This window comes from Doryrhamphus excisus, linkage group LG22 (assembly GCF_037039965.1).
Source record: "Doryrhamphus excisus strain RoL-2023G ecotype Guam linkage group LG22, RoL_Dexc_Guam_v1.1, whole genome shotgun sequence".
In the NCBI taxonomy this organism is placed as follows: Eukaryota; Metazoa; Chordata; class Actinopteri; order Syngnathiformes; family Syngnathidae; genus Doryrhamphus; species Doryrhamphus excisus.
The window spans coordinates 12,329,793-12,345,943 of NC_136378.1; the positions used below are offsets into that span (position 1 = coordinate 12,329,793).

General features: G+C 44.5%; 1 protein-coding gene across 2 annotated transcripts in view; it reads left to right on the plus strand.

Moving 5' to 3' along the window:
• Positions 1-2,683: 2,683 nt before the first annotated feature.
• Positions 2,684-16,151, plus strand: part of LOC131110128 (pro-neuregulin-2, membrane-bound isoform-like) — a 39,333-nt gene continuing 25,865 nt past the window's right edge. For both annotated transcript variants that reach the window (XM_058062868.2, XM_058062869.2), the window contains exon 1: positions 2,684-3,799. In XM_058062868.2, coding sequence (XP_057918851.2) covers positions 3,388-3,799 — 412 coding nt within the window. In that variant the 5' untranslated portion in view covers positions 2,684-3,387. The remainder of the gene's footprint in view (positions 3,800-16,151) is intronic.

Here is a 16,151-nt window from a genome sequence, read left to right on the forward strand (position 1 = left end):
GCGAGAAGTGAGCGGAAGAGGAGGCTGTAGTTCTCTTGCAGCGGGGCTGCGTTCAAGACCTCCGAGGGTTTAGCAACGTTTTGCAACAGCTTGCGGGAGTTATCGCTGAACGAACCACGTGACTCATCCCATGCAGCATAGATAAATACATACGTTGATTGACATTAACGCCTTGATGGACATGGCACATTGCCCGACCCGCAAGGGTTGAGTGGATCAGCACCACGGACAGCGCCGCTGTGCGTTTGAGTGTGCGTGTCGTGTGGAGATTTCTGAATGAACGGCTGGGTGGGAGTATTGAATGTCGTGATGTGATTGGACTTGTGTGTCACTGTTTCTCAATGGGAGATTATTAATGGCCTTTATCGGGCTTGCTTTATCAATGTGCCATGATGGAACATAATCTATTTTCTATTCACACGCTGGGCTGTCCAAATGTTTCACCTTCAACCGTCATCATTTTTACTTTGATTGACACTGTCAGGAAAATGTTAATTAATAACGCTGTAGTGGTATTACTTATGGTTTTGTGTGGGAAAAAAGATTGCGAACCCCCCAAATTAAAACATATATTAACTGAGATTAATTGGTTAATTAGTTAAATGGCAAAGACATGGAACAGTGGTGAATCTTCCCAGGAATAGTAAAATATGGTGGTGGTAGTGTGATGGTCTAGGGATGTTTTGCCGCTTCGGGGCCTGGAAGTCTTGCTGTGACAATTGGAGCCGTGAATTCTGTTGTCTGTCAAAAAATCTTGAAGGACAATCTGTTTGTGACGTCAAATTGAATTGAATTGAAAATGTGTCCACATTGCTGTAAGAGACTCCTTGCAAGTTATCGCAAATGCTTGATTGCAGTTGCTGTTGTTTGGATTGGTGCAGCAGTTGGCAGGGTGTGGTGAGGTTTCAGTTTGGGGTTCTCAGTGAATAATGTGACAAGACTAGAAATGAATGCATTGTGAAGCACAAAACCAACACACAAACAAACGCAAAACGTAGTGGATACCAGGGTTTTTGTTCGTGTTCCGGTAAAACAAGATCATTGGTTTTATTTGGCGTGAACAATGAGTAGCTCTTGGCCATTTATTTTGTAAAAGTAGTTCTCACAAGAAAATAACCTAGGTGACCCCTAAAAAAGAGTTAAACATTTACACTGCATGTATGTGATCGGTCGGTATCGGTCGATTTCACTCAGGGATTATTGGGATTGGTATCAGCAGGATAAAATCTTGACGAAACACCCTTAATAAATCAATAAATAAATATTAGGGTTGCTCTGATCAATCGACCAATATCCATCCTTGTTTTAAAATGCTGATCCGATTAGCTCCGCTTAGCTTAGATTATCTCGCTGCTGTGTGGGACTTCCTGTCTTTGTCCGAGTGATATAAGTTTTGCACCCTGCAAAACGTGCCCCCCCAAAAATGCCCTTTCATCCAATTTCGGATCAACATTTGCAATAAAAGTGACCCTCTTCTCTCTTTAATAAACCCATTTCAATTTGAAAAGGTACAGGTACTCACCACTATAGTGAATAATAATGTAAGACGATCTGTGAACAGATCGACGAGGAGTCCCGGTTTAGAAGTTATTTATGTTTCAGTTTTGTGTCCCACAGGAACTACGGCGCATGCGAGGATTGACGAAGAATGTGTGAAATCTCAACGTATGGCGAAAAGGTATTATATTGTGAAACATAAAGACATAAATATGTAAAAGTTGTGGGCTGGTGTGTGCTGTACGTTTGATCTGTTTATCGTCACGGACTTATGGTGAATGGGATCTGTTGTCAGTGGAAAACCAAACATTCACAAATGTGCTGAATCGTGAGTATGTGAAGAGCCACTGTACTCCTTTGGCTTGAATAAGATCAGTGAACGAGTACTAAAGCATAAAGAGGGGAAGTAGTGGGGTGGTTCATTGTTTCCTGGACCTGGAGCAGCAATCCTAGTAATGTCCTCTCAGTTAACTATAGATTTCATAGATTTTAATAACTGAAGCTTAAATGAACACATGACAAAAAAAAACATCCCAGTGACGTTGCTCCGGCCTTCTATGCGAGATTGGTGTGTTGGTGCAGAGCCCTAAACCTGTCAAGCCCTTTCAGCGCCATGGACAGACACCGTGCTCCAACCTGACCCTGTCGATGACGGTGACCCGGATGAAGGAGGCAGTTATGTTTGTCAAAGCTGATGAAACGACCTCACCGGAAACGTCTCCATCCCGTCCCCCGTAGGACACAAATATCTATCTGTTTTAGAGTGGACAATGGGAGGCTTTCTGACCTCTACCGAAGGGTAAAAGGCTACTGTCGCGATCGATGGATCCACATGCAGACGGAGGCGTGCAGGACGCCGAATTAAAACTTGTTGTTTGGTCATGGAAGAGTAACTTGACCCCAAACCAGCACCAACGAGGCGGGCAGACACAAAGTATGCAAATGGACCAGTGTCTCTAGCGTGCGGAGCTCATTTCGCAGCGTTACTCATCGCAACCGCAGTGTGTAGCAGGCAGCTTCCATTGCACCTCCTGCATGCACTCCAGATCCACGGTGGTCACCACAAGACGCTCGGCAACACACCGTCGTGTCTGCTGCACCCCACGCCAGGATCGCCGCTCGCATATTAGAGGCGCTTTGCTGGGATCTCGGGGTGTTTTTTTTTTGCGCAGGAAGTGTGCGATCCCGACGCCTTCGCCCGGTTAGGTGATGCTTGCTCACGTAAGGCGCACGCGTGTGATGAGGGGCGCAGGGGACGCGGCTGGAGGGTGCGCGCTACTGTTGCACCGCCTCACCGGATAACCGCTATCTCATCCCGTCTGGTCTTCCCCCGTTTCCTCTGCGCCGACTGACGGATTTACCGGACAGAGACTTTTTCTTCCCCTTTTGCCACCACAAGTGGACGAGGGGCCCGAGCTCAGCGTGGAGTGTTCCTCTTTGACGGCGATTCTCTGGTGCGCAAGCTTTTTTTGCCACCCGGGGAGGCAATGCGCCCACCCATGCGATGCTAGCCCATTAGCCGGAGGTGGAGAAAGAGAGGAGAATTTACGAGTCTCGTTTCGCCTTTCAGGAAAGACGACAAGAAGAGGGGGAGGGCGGCTGGGCTGGTGAAGGAGAATGCAGCAGTCACATTTTTAAGCATGCAGAAGAAGCGGGCCGTTTCCGGTTCCTAGGCTGCTGTGTGTGTGCGTAAGCGTGTCACTGTGTGCGCCCCCCATCCGAGGCCAGCAGCCGTATGGGGAAAGCATCGGCACACACAGATGGCATGGACACTTCCACAAGGTCTGCCGCTCTGCCCTGCCTCCTCCACCGGAGCCCGTTCGCCGCCGCCTCTCTCTTGCAGCTCCCTCCGCCGCCCAGCAGCACTGCAGCACAGCACAGGCTGACGGTATGAGGCTTGATCCAGTGCATTTCTCCATGCTGGTCATCGGGGTCTCGTTCGCCTGTTACGCCCCGAGTCTCAACTCCCTGCAGGACCAGGCGTACCGATCAGCTGTGGTCATTGAGGGCGAGGTGCGCTCCTCCCCGGAGAACGTCTCCTCCCGGGAGCCGTACAGTGTGAATGTCAAAGTGCTGGACGTGTGGCCCGTCAACAGCGGCGGCCTCGAACGGGAGCAGCTCGTCACCGTCGGGGACTTCGGTTCCGAGGCCCCATGCACCACGGTGGAGAAGGACCACAGATATATCTTTTTCATGGACCCTACCGGGGACCCCTACGTGTTCAAGGCTTCGTACGCCCCCGTGGACGCCAGCGAGCCGGATCTCAAGAAGGACGTGGAGAGAGTGTTGTGCGAGGACTGCGGTAAGTTTCAGGTGCACATGCACGGCGGGAAGGGGCTGCCATGGTGATGTAAGGAGACGGGTGCGTGCGCGTGCGCGTGCGCGTGCGAGCTCCATACAGTGTCTGCGCGTACGCATGCGCGCCGATTGACACTTCAATCCTCCATAACCCGGTCACCCATAATCAAATGAGAAGCGTGGCAGGAAACTGTGTGTGTCGTGTGGATGTGCGTGCGTGCGTGTGAGTGTGTGTGCTGCTGGAATCGAACACCCCCCCCCCCCCCCCCAACACACACACACACCCTCTCCCTTCCATCCACTGCAGACTCTTGCTGACTGGTGATCATTCGAACTCTTTGAGCATAGCCAGCAAGATCTGCACCATCACAAATTAGAGTGGAGCTCCTGTGTGTGTGTCTGTGTGTGTCTGTGTGTGTGTGTGTGTGTGTGTGTGGACAGCAAGCTTGTGTTGAGGTGACCCTTGTGTCTTTTGCAGACGATTGTTGTCAAATGATGACATGTATCACAGTTGTGACCGCAGTGACCTGCTAGTGTGGAGTTCAAATAGCTCATCCTATTCCCTGGATAGCTGAAACTGTGTTTGTGGCCATAAAGTGCCCCCCCCCCCACACACACATCTGTTGCACTTGTTATGTTTAAGAAAACCACCCTCATGTGTGATGTGTTTGTGTGCTATGAGTGAGACCCGTCTCCTCAGCAATGAATGAAACAGTCAGGAGATGGATGAGGTGTTTTGGTTCCACGTGAATCATCTCAGCGAGGCAGTTCGGACGTCTCAATGCTTTTAGGAAGGCCTGATTTTTTGTATTCTTGCATGACCGCACTCCGATGCCCCTTCAAGGCATGGCTGGATACATTTGGTGTAGAAGAACTTGACATCTGGGTACTGACAGCACAGTGTACTTGGCTGTACATAAACTTATGCACTCAGAATGCCAAGTGTGGAAGTCTGTGAACTGTAACACAGCCTCTGTTTCAATCCGTGCATGCCCATATTTACATTTAAATACGTATGTATCCTTCCTCTGATCTCGCCCAGACTCAGCTGGGATTGGCTCCAGCATATCTCTGTGACGCCAATGAGGACGAATGGCGTAGAAAATGGATGCATGGATAGTTCCTTTATGTACACTGTGTACTTAGTTCCAAAAAAAATGGACACTTTGGTGCTGTTCCCAATTCATTACTTACTTCTTCTCCATCTTCTCTCCTTTTTAATTGTGAATCGCAACCACTCAAGTTAGTCCAGCACTGCAAATGCTAAATGTACAACTTGAAAGTCCACACTTTCGTACTTAGACGTCACTTTCTAGAACATGTACGCTGCGTACTTAGTTCCTGAGTGCGCAAATTTTGATCCCAAATCCATATATATGCTCCTTCTTGTTCTCGCCTTTTTCATTTTGAATTGCAACCACTCAAGTTAGCATCTCCTTTTCTGACCAGCAACTGCATTGTGATTTTATCTCACCGTCGGAGGCTTTCAAACCGAACTCCCTCGTCATCATCAACAGCAAACCAGCATGTGGAGACCTTCTGGAGATGACTTTTCATGTGTAGAACAGGCGCTGTATAAATAAAATACAATTGAATTAGAGGAAGTAGAAAGAGGAAGGAAGTGAAATGGCCGCACATAGAAGTCATCCCGAAGCCCAGCTAACAACATGATGTTCTATTTTTAGCTCGGTGACATGCTAAAATGATCAAGTCATTTATTTATGACACGGCTGTTGTAATCAGGCTTCAGTCTAGAACACATTTTGCATGAAGGGAGGCTCTCTTTCACACACACACACAAACACACACATGAAATATAATCTAGTAATCTAGAAGGCAATCCATAGTGTATGCTGACGGATTATACGCATTATAAATATAGATTCTTATTCAGAATGGTAGTACATATAAAGTTTATCAATGCAGTGTGTTCCTCCACATGTCTATGGCTGCCAGGGTTCCACCACTGCTCTGCAGACACACACCCTGAGTCCGACCAATCCAAATCTGGGCCTTATGCTAGTCAGCCAATCACAGCCGTCCTTTCGAAACACACACACTTTAGTCCACACCCACCAATTTGAATCCATCTGCTGGAGCTCCAGTTGTGCTTTTGGCTTCAGGAATCAATTTATGCTTGATGACTTCCAATAACAAGAGACATTTAGTGTGCTTTCAATGCTGGAATTGAGACTTACAGAAAATTGGATATTGTCTACAAGCAAACAAAATCCATTGGCCTCTGTCATGTCTCTTCATGATGACTATGATGATGTGATATGATGAGCTCTTTAATGACTATACCACATGAGGAAAGTAGCTCATACGTGTGTACTCACATGTACTAAAGCATACAACACCGTGGAGGCTTAGCGCCTGTCTACTAAGTGTTGACATCTACATCACCCCCAGCAAGTCTCAGAGGCACGGACCACTCGTCGGGACAAAAATCACGAGACAGCAAATCCTGGTTTTGCAGTGTAAACAAACTGCTGTGTATTTAATGCAATGCCGAAATTGACCATGTGTCGGGTTTTGTCAATCCTTCTTCTCTTGATCCAATACCCAAGGTTACCTTTGACATTGCAAACATTTAGATATTATTATTATTAACCTCTTACTGTAATAATATTCCGATTATCCCAAAATACATCACCTGGATTTAACAAAGTATAAACATAAGAGCCTTCCTTTGGATAATTAATGTATGGGTGATGATGTTTCAGTTATTGAACCTGAACTGGTGCAGTATAGCTAGGGATGTTGAAAGACCCATCATGTGGTCGTGGAAAAGATGTTTTTTTGGGGTGCATCGAACACGAGAAAGCATCTTAGGCTATCGATCTTGCATCTTTCTTAACAGGCTTTGCCTAGCTGTCTCTGGCTGGACTTGGCATTGGCAGCAACTAGCGCCTTACAAGAGTTAGCTTCTGGAAACAAGCCACACCCCTGGAGACACACCCATAAAAAGGGAGAGTCCACATTTAAAATTCAGAACTGAAGTCTTTTGCATTGGAGGTGAAATAGTCTGTTTATGTTCCCATTTTGGGTTTTAGTTTCTGCTTGGACGCTCTTATTTTGTATTTACTTCCTGCTTTGCCCTGGTCTGTTTTCCTGTGTTGTGCTTATCAGCCACACCTGTTTCTAATTTCTGTTGTGCCTATTTAGTTCAGGTGTGTGATTCTCCCTTTTGTGGGATCATTCTGTCACAATCAGGCTTGTAGGCGTTGTGGTACGACCCCGGGATGTAGAGAGCAGGACCAAGTGCAGGTAAAAAGTCTTTTTTTAATAACAATTGCAAGTAAATTCAAAATAAGAGTGTCCAAGCAGAAACTAAAGCCCAAAAAGGGAACATACACAGACCGACACGCAGGGGCAAACACAGGGCGTGACATTCATTCCACTATTAAGCCATTCACCCCTGCTCCAAAGTTGGTACATTCCCATACCGACTCTACAGGGACAACAGAGTAAAAACAACAGAAATTTTAAGTGACTTTATGGAGTGTTGCTGAATGTGTTTCAGATATTCTCCATTTGAGGCAGCTTAGGTTTTTGTCTGAGTAGACTTTACTTATGTAAATGGTCAATGGACTTTCACTTGTATAGTGCTTTTCTACCATCAAGTGCGTTCATATATTTTTTCTTAACGAACACACCAACTGAAATCTATTCTTTGCCAAGTATCCTTTGTGTTGATATTCAGACCAGTGTTTCCTTTGATAACTTAATTGCTTCATAGGTGTCTCAATACATTTGTACATATAGTTTAAGCGTGCCAACTGTTCACCCATCCCGTCTTACGTGCAGCAGGCTGGTAGCGACCTACTCTGATCATTTTTCTTGGCATGTCTTTTGAGGTACATTGACAGAATATTCCTAAAATAGCTTATCTGATTGCAAATGCTGCTGTCACTGATTCTGTATCAAGTGCTGCGTCGCTCCACTCTTAAGCTCTCTTCCCTCTTTACCTGTCCCTCTCCCCGTGCTTCAGTTGGAGTGTCTTTCAGCTTAAGCCTGCCCAGCTGTTAGTCAGAAACACCGAGGAGTAGAATCGGAGAAGGATGAGGAGGGACCTGTAACTTGGATCTGACAAACAGATGAAGCAATGATACATGATATGAAGCCGCAAGATGAGTGAGTGCAATTGTGCTACCCTCACGCCAACATACTGGATATTGCCTTAAACAAGCTCGCTGTACCAGGCAGACTCATATCTTCTTATTTAATAATTGGCCTAAATAAGGTTGAGAGGGAAAGAATACTTGAAGAGCCGATTTGAAGCCAGTCACGAGCCATATCTCCCATGGAAAAACAGTTTTCTTGCGTATTAATCGTGCACCATCACAGTTAGTCCCGTTGTAATAAGCCCTGTTGACTTGTGCGTACCACAGGGTGATTTCAGTGTGGATTTCATTGTGGATTTCACCAGGCTATGTTTGCAGCTTTCCAAGTAATGTGTAAGTAGATAACACTATATAAGTACATTATCCACATGCTCACAAGGATATCATAAGATAATACGTCATAAATGTCATCATTTAATCGTGTAAAACATGTATTAAATGACAAAATGGACTAATATAGTATTATTAATATAGTAGTATTATGGAGATCACCGGTGTGTTTATTTGCATGTTCCACCAACTCCATGGCTTCAAACCTCATTTTTCCTTTACTTTCCCAAACGCTCTCATTTCCAGAAATATTACACACAACATCCTCATTTAACTTTAAAATAGTGCAGTCTCTACCACTTCTACAGCTGTTAAAAATGGTTACAAATCTTTGTAGATCACCCGCAAAACGCCCACTATTAGTATGACATTTAGCACTTTAGGACTCCTTATTGGGGATCTTAGTAGCTCAGGGCCAATATTCACAAAGCATCCTCCGGCTAAAAATAGCTCTTAGTGATGTCACCGTTGGAACAATCTTAGAATTCCTTGCATTTTTACTCGAGTTATTTCCAATGTGTCTTAGGCTGGAAGAGAGCTCCGAAGGCAGCAAAATGTTAGGAGTAGGGAGGAGGACTTTTAAGAAGCCAAAGAGTCAGCAATCACAGGAATGGCTGCCACCATTCATTTCAAATACATTACAGAAACATAATAATAATAATATCAACACAACGGGTATGTGAGTTAGGTATGTTTAAACATTTTGAAGCTGATGAGTCATAATTAATTTAATCTTGTTGAGCTTCATCATCGTGACATAAAATTAATGTCACGATTATACATTTCTAAATACAGTCCAGGTTATAAGTGATCGTTTGATTTTACTGTCCATTCATTACGAGGAGCGTGGAGCGCATTTTTCTTTCTAATTTGGTCGTCCCCCCCCCCTTTTTTTGTAACAACCAATCACAGCTCATAGAGGACTGTCAACCACACCTCCTCATGAAGATAAAGGTTTCTGTCCCTTCCTTGCTCAGGGTTGCTACCAGGAACTTCCTTAGTCACTCTTTAGCTAAGATTCATTGCTAGGAATTTTTAGGCTAAGTTCAGAGCTTTCCCTGTTTGTGTCCCTGTTGGGTGTGTCATGGTTTTATTTCATTTCAACATGCATCAGATTACAATAATCAGTTCCCAGTTCCACATGTCCAAAAGGAGTAGGAAGAAGCAAAGCTAATTAAATCCTACCCCTCTATCTGGTACTTTTACAATTTGTTCACTGCCTGCTTTCCTAATGGAATTTTTTTGTCCCGTACCAAAGTAGTCGGTGATATGAGCATCCAATGCCATAATGGGTACCATAGTAAGTGTCAATATAGTGATATATATAGCACATCATGACTCTTCATCAAGACTCTTCATCCTTGTATTTAGCAAACATCAACTGTTTCTTGTGTCTACCGATGGTGGCCTGGTGGCGAAACAACTTGGGAGTGGCCACTCTTCCTGTTGAATGAGACAATCTTTGGGGGGATGTTGCATTGTTACAAGCAGACTATAGGCGAGGCGAGGCCGCAAACGAGAGTCGGACTCGAATGGCTTATTTCAAACCAACGGTCCTCCCTAAACACAATCGGCGTCCTCAAAACAATGTCCTTTGTTTATGAGATGCAAACAAACTGCTGACTTTCCAATGTTGTGCCATGCTTTGGTATAAAGGGCGTTTGTCTCTCCGACACGGTGGTCATTGCACTCTCACGGTGCACTGCAGTGGACCTATAGAAGCCGTTTAGACTAAAGGTGAAAGGAGTCCAGTTGCCTCCATTCAGCCTTATGTAGTTTTTCCAGGATAAAACAAACACACATAAAGGCAGGTGAGGCGGAAGTCAGCCAAGGTTTAAATATGGTACACATTCTGAGCAGGTAAAGGTCTTAGCATGTACTCTTAGCTCAGTCTTGCATCAGTGTGCACATCACCTGGAGGGCAGAATCACTTTGGCATTGATCTCAGAATTAGCAGATCTTTGCTCAGTTGCAGCACGTCAAGGCAATTCTGGCTACAGGAATCGTATCTAATGCCACTCCCTTGACCAGCTTTCATCGTTATTTTCTCTTTGCACATTTTTGTGAATGCTTGTCGGCTCCAGTCGGTGCGGAGGAAATGATGTTATCGACAAGTAAACAGTTTTGGGTGCATGGACAAATTGATCCAAATTGGGCTTTGAAGTTAAGATGGTGTAAAGGTGGCACTCTGACTAACACACTGAATGTTGGGGAATATTCTGCAGGGGGTTGAATCAGTGACTTGACTGTGTGTGTGTCTCTGTGTGTGTGTGTGTGTGTGTGTGTGTGTGTGTGTGCGTCTTCTGAGAGGTCTCACATGTCTGCCTCATTGTTGCGTTATCTGTGTCTATTTCAGACACTCTGTTTCTTTCTCTTCTTTCTCCGTCTCCTTCTGTCTCTCATTCTGTCCTTGCTCCAGCAGAGCATTATACCGACACACACACACACACACACACACACACAGCCACACCAGTTAGCTGTTGCTGCTGTGCTGCAGATGCCCTAGTGTTCTGTCATTAGTGGGGAGTTCTGGGGCTGCTATAAATTATGCACACAGAATAACAGAAGGCTGAAGATTTCTCTGTTGCGTGTGTGTGTTTGTGTGTGTGTGTTTGTGTGTATATGAGATAAAGGTACAATTTACCAAACGCAGAGACAGCATCTATGCTTCCGGTATGTTTCCTGTCACATCAGTTCATTATGGCATACTTCAGTGTTGCTCATGTCGCTGATGACGGCCTAACTTGTGTTCATGTCCTTGGTAATGTTGCGTGTAAGAGTGTGTGTGTGTGTGTGTGTGTGTGTGTGTGTGTCCTTGCTGGTGAATAATGTATCGGCACTCATCTTTTTCCAGGAGTCAGCCTCAGTAGAAAGCTCATGCCTCTTAAAGGGGCCGACTCAGTGCCACATGGCTTAGTTTGTGAATGAGGGAGGTCTTTGTGTAACTGCACACACACACACACACACACACGCATCAAACACACAAATGCTGTTGCACCGGCTGCACACACCACCCACAGACATGGCGATGCGGCAGGTGCCTCACTTCATCCGCAAAGCGCCTCTTTTCGTCTTCATTTAAGATATATTTGATCACATGAGGGAAGTGCGTTCAAAATGGAAAAACTAGACACTTGAGAAGCGACAAGCTAGTTGCTATCCTTTACTGAGCTTTGGGAAAAAGTACGCCGCACGCGTCCTCAGGTGGACTTGATGTTTGGCACACTTCTTGTAGCCTACTGGAAGTTTGGCATGCAGTCAGCTAACACTTGGTATTTATGAAGTTGTAAAGTAATGTGACATTTTCAGCTGTCACGTATTACTCCGCCCGCTGAGAACTGCTCGGTGCTTTTGAGCAAGGTCTTTCATTCATGAAATCTATTTCATTGATCATGCTTGTTGTCAGGCTGGAAAAAGATGGGCTATCTTTATCTCGATTGACAGGTCGCATGTCTTCCAGTAGACATGCTATTATAGTTTTACATGCATGGAACTATTCAAAATACATATCAATGACAAATGAACATTTAGGTTACGTTTACGTTCACTGAAAATGTAAGACAATGACACAATGTGGCGGCTATGAGTTATTTCTTGATTTTAGTTGTTTCTCAACCTAAAATGTTGGCACTTACTACTTTCTTGGGCTCATTTTGGTTTATTTTGAAGTTGTGATCAATCGGAAAACTATGAGGAACACATCAATTTGTGTCTGAGTTGATCTCACTCCCACATTGTGTCTTTGTCAACAATCACATTTTCAATGAAGGTAAAAGGAACCTTAAATGCTCATTTATGTTTTCATTCATCATTTAGGACCAGGCAGCCAATCATGAACTATGAAAAAACTCACAAGCTTGTCAACCAATTGGAAAGCTCATCTCTCAATATAACAGTCTGGCTCATGGTGTCATCTTACAAAAAAACGCTGAACTCATCACGCAGCGGCTTAACATTCAGAATGTATACCGAAGAAAAGAAAAACAACTATATTAAAATTTTTTTCATAATGCATACATCCAAAGCAAGCACTCATTGGTGCCTGGCGGGATGCTGCAATAATCTCAGCCTCCCTCTGGGCTCTTCTCTGGGTTCCCTCTGGTGGACACAGGCAGCATTGCAGCACCATCCATCCATTTTCTATGCAGCCTGTCCTCCAGTGAAATGCCTTGCTCAGACAACATAAAATAGTCATTATTGTTCATGAATAATGCTTTTCATCAAGCGTTCAAGTTCAGTGATACTGGAACATAGCCCCTGGAAAAGCAGGGTTGTACTGTGTTGGATTTTCCAATAGTGTCCTGTGATTGATTGGCAGGCAGTCATAGAAGTAGCCAGTCATCTTAGGTCAGCTAGGATAGGCTCCAGCTCCCTTTGACCCTGAAAAGGATAAGCGGTAGATGGATGGGCGGATGGATTTTCCATTATGACTTCCATCTAATAATCAGTGAGTACCAGCAGGACAGAGCGCAGCTTTGATTGACCCTCTCGGGGAGATACTCATTTAGCAATATTTCACCATGATTGATGACCACATGACGTAATTGTCGACTTTGCAAAACAGGAAAAGCAAAAGAAATATGTTTCAAAGTACAATTTATCGTGGCTCTTTCTTCTGTGACGTCCAACAAAACTGAGCAGTCTGAGTGCTTCTAAGTTAATAGGAGAGCGTGGACAGGTAGTGGCTAATCGTTCAAAAATATTAATGAAAATAATTTTAGCCAGTGTAATAATTACATGCTGACTGGCTTCCAGCCTCCACCTGTTATCTTGCAGTTAGGACTGCTTGTTTAATTTATCATGGAACGTTCTCCTGTCCCACGTTCTCACACAACAGGGTTGGAATGAGGCTTGAGTGTAATGAGTAGTAATTTAATTAAGATTAAAAAACATTTTAGATCTCACCCTGTCTGCATCGCACCTCGAGGTTGCACGATACATGGATGTGAACAATGACCGATACATCACTAGCGGCAATCTCAATCAAATATCGCATTCATTCATGATCAAATATCACAATATACACCAATAACATTATGGCTGGACCTGCCCTGAGTTGCATAGAAAGTGAATATTTTTGGTGTTTTCTAGATGCAGCAGGGCATCCTGTTGGCATTTCAAAGGGATAATGGGACATCTTCAAACCTTTTGCTCCTCATGGAGGACAGATGTGATCAATGCCTCAATCCCCTTATCTGGAGAATTGTGCCGGTTAGTCGGCTTACACGCCTGCAGTTAATGGTGTGTGTGTACGCGTGTGTGTGTGTAAATGTCGGGGCATTGAGGTGAAGATGAGAGGTGAGAAATGGCGGGGTGAGAGGTGGATAAGCAATGTGTGTGTGTGGGGGGGGGGGTGGATGGATGGATGGATGGAAACAGGGAATAAGGAAGAGGTGAGACAAAGGAGAGAAGACAAAAACGAGGGATGAGACAAGGGAGAGTTATTTCAGGAAGAGTAGAGAAAGATAAATTGAAGACAGCTGGAAACCAGAATGACTTGCACACGACCCAAAAAGGAAGAAGAGGTAGTGGAAGAGAAAAAGGGAGAAAAGCCTTTTGCTACATTCTGCCTGCAAGCTCTTCATTAACTATTCATAACCTACACCGCACATCCTGGCTATCTATCTTGCTAGCTATCTAGCTATCTATCTAGCTAGCTTGCTATCTATCTAGCTATCTTGTTATCTAGCTATCTTGCTAGCTATCTAGCTATCTGTTAATATATATTTGTATCCTATGGTTGCCCACTGATTTCTTTTTGTTTACATGTTTGTTTCACTTAAATCTTTAAGATCAACAATTTTTATTTTAACAACACAACTGAACACAAAATGCAGTTTTTTGCAAGAAAAATAATAAAAAAAGCTACGTAGCCCCGTGTGAAAAATAACCAGTTGGACCAAAATTGGCCCATGCCATTACACTACCACCACCGTATTTTACTGTTGGGATGATGTTCTTATTCTGAAATGCAGCGTTATTTTTACGCCACATGTAATGGGACACACACCTTCCAAAAGGTTCAACTTTTTACTTGTCAGACCACAGAGTAATCTTTAAAGGTCTTGGGGATCATGAAGATATTTTCTGGCAAAATTGAAATTGAGCCTTAATGTCCTTTTTGTTCAGCAGTGTTAATCGTCTTGGAGCACTGCCATGCAGTTTTTACCCAGCGTCTTTCTTACGGCGGAGTCATGAACACCGACCTTTAACTGAGGCACGTGAGGCCTGCAGTTGTTTGGATGTTGTTGTGGGGTCTTTTGCGACCTCTTGGATGAGTCACTCCTGGGAAGGTTCACCACTGTTCCATGTTTTGGATATCGATAATTATTTGAAATGTATATTTTCAAGCTAAATGTTTGCGAGCATAAATTGTGGCTTTGCTGGCAAACATGAAGAACACACCCAGACAGGTGGGTGACTGTTCAGCTCGTGTTGCTGTTGTGCAGAGGTTAGTTGGGCGATGCTGCATGCAGGCCTTCTGTGGCTCTTATCCAACAACTGCCACACATACACACACACACACACACACACTCTTTCTCTCCCTCTCTCTCACTCATTCTCAATCTCATTTTCCCTTTTCTTTCTGCTCCCTCCCTGGTTTCCATGGTGACAGCTGTGCGCTGCAGAAATCACACTGATCGGAGAGTGAGATAGAAGAGGCTTCTCTCTTTTATACACGGGCACGGGAATGTTCACACACTCAGACACTCTTAGAGAGGTGCGGGTTGAAATCCAGACTAATCAAACCCTTGACTGTGCAAGGTGACACGAGAGATGCACTGACCAGCAGTGGCCTGTTTGCAGTATTTATCAGTAGTAGTAACACGCATACACACACATAACAGCCTAACTTGGCTGTAGTAACACACACATTCACATTCCCATACCTGTACATTCCGCATCTTTATCTCTTATTAAGTCATGATTTATAAGAAATTGCAAGAACAGAAGGAGGAGAGAGGGAGGGGACAAGAGCATCAGCTGACCTTGAGAAAAGGACCTCTTGATGGATGGCTGATGGGTCCGCTGGTCATGTGTGATTGGCTTGCGTTGAAGGCCACTCACACACTATTGGCCACACTCTGCTGTCCATTTGAGGCTTTCCACACCCCCCCCCCCACACCCACACCACACCCCCACCCCAGTGCTCATGCTGAGGAATCCTCCCATCACTCAGTGATACAGAAGGCTTGGATCAGCAACTTACAGTGCTGGAATACCTAACTCACACACACACACGCACACGCACACACACAAGTACATTCAGGGGTGCCTTAAATGCATCGTAATATTCTCATATATGCATCACAAACGTTCTCGCTGTCGTCGTAGCTGACTTAGTATACTATCTCGGTGTGTGGCTTGTTCGACTCTAATTGTGGGAAAAAGTGTGGCGCAGGTTTAACGTCTTCACCGTCAACTTGACAAATTAAAAATGAAGTCAAAGCAGTGTTTTCGCTTCAATGCGACCGATGTTTCACGGTGCTCCTTAGCAAACACGTGTGCCAAAAATAGATTGTTTTACAAGTCCTGCAGAGAGATTTTGACAGGGATCTCAAGATGGATGTTGGGTCTTTTTTGCTAATCACTTTTCAGGCAAGAGCGCAGGCAGAGGGAGTTAAATATAGTTCTTCACAGTCACTCAAAGGTCGACATCACTCATTAATATTATAATTCTAGGGTGGCAATGTGGTCATTCTAAATGGATTAACTTGAAAAAATATTTGAATAGTCGACGAGAGTTGTGGTTGAGTCATGTCAACTCTTATTAGCTCTCAACCCTGACAAAGTGTTATCAAAGCAGGGGGGTCCAAAGTGCGGGCCGGGGGCCATTTGTTTTTTTTTTATAGCTCATGGCACATTGTAGAAATAATATTATACAAAAAACCAACACTT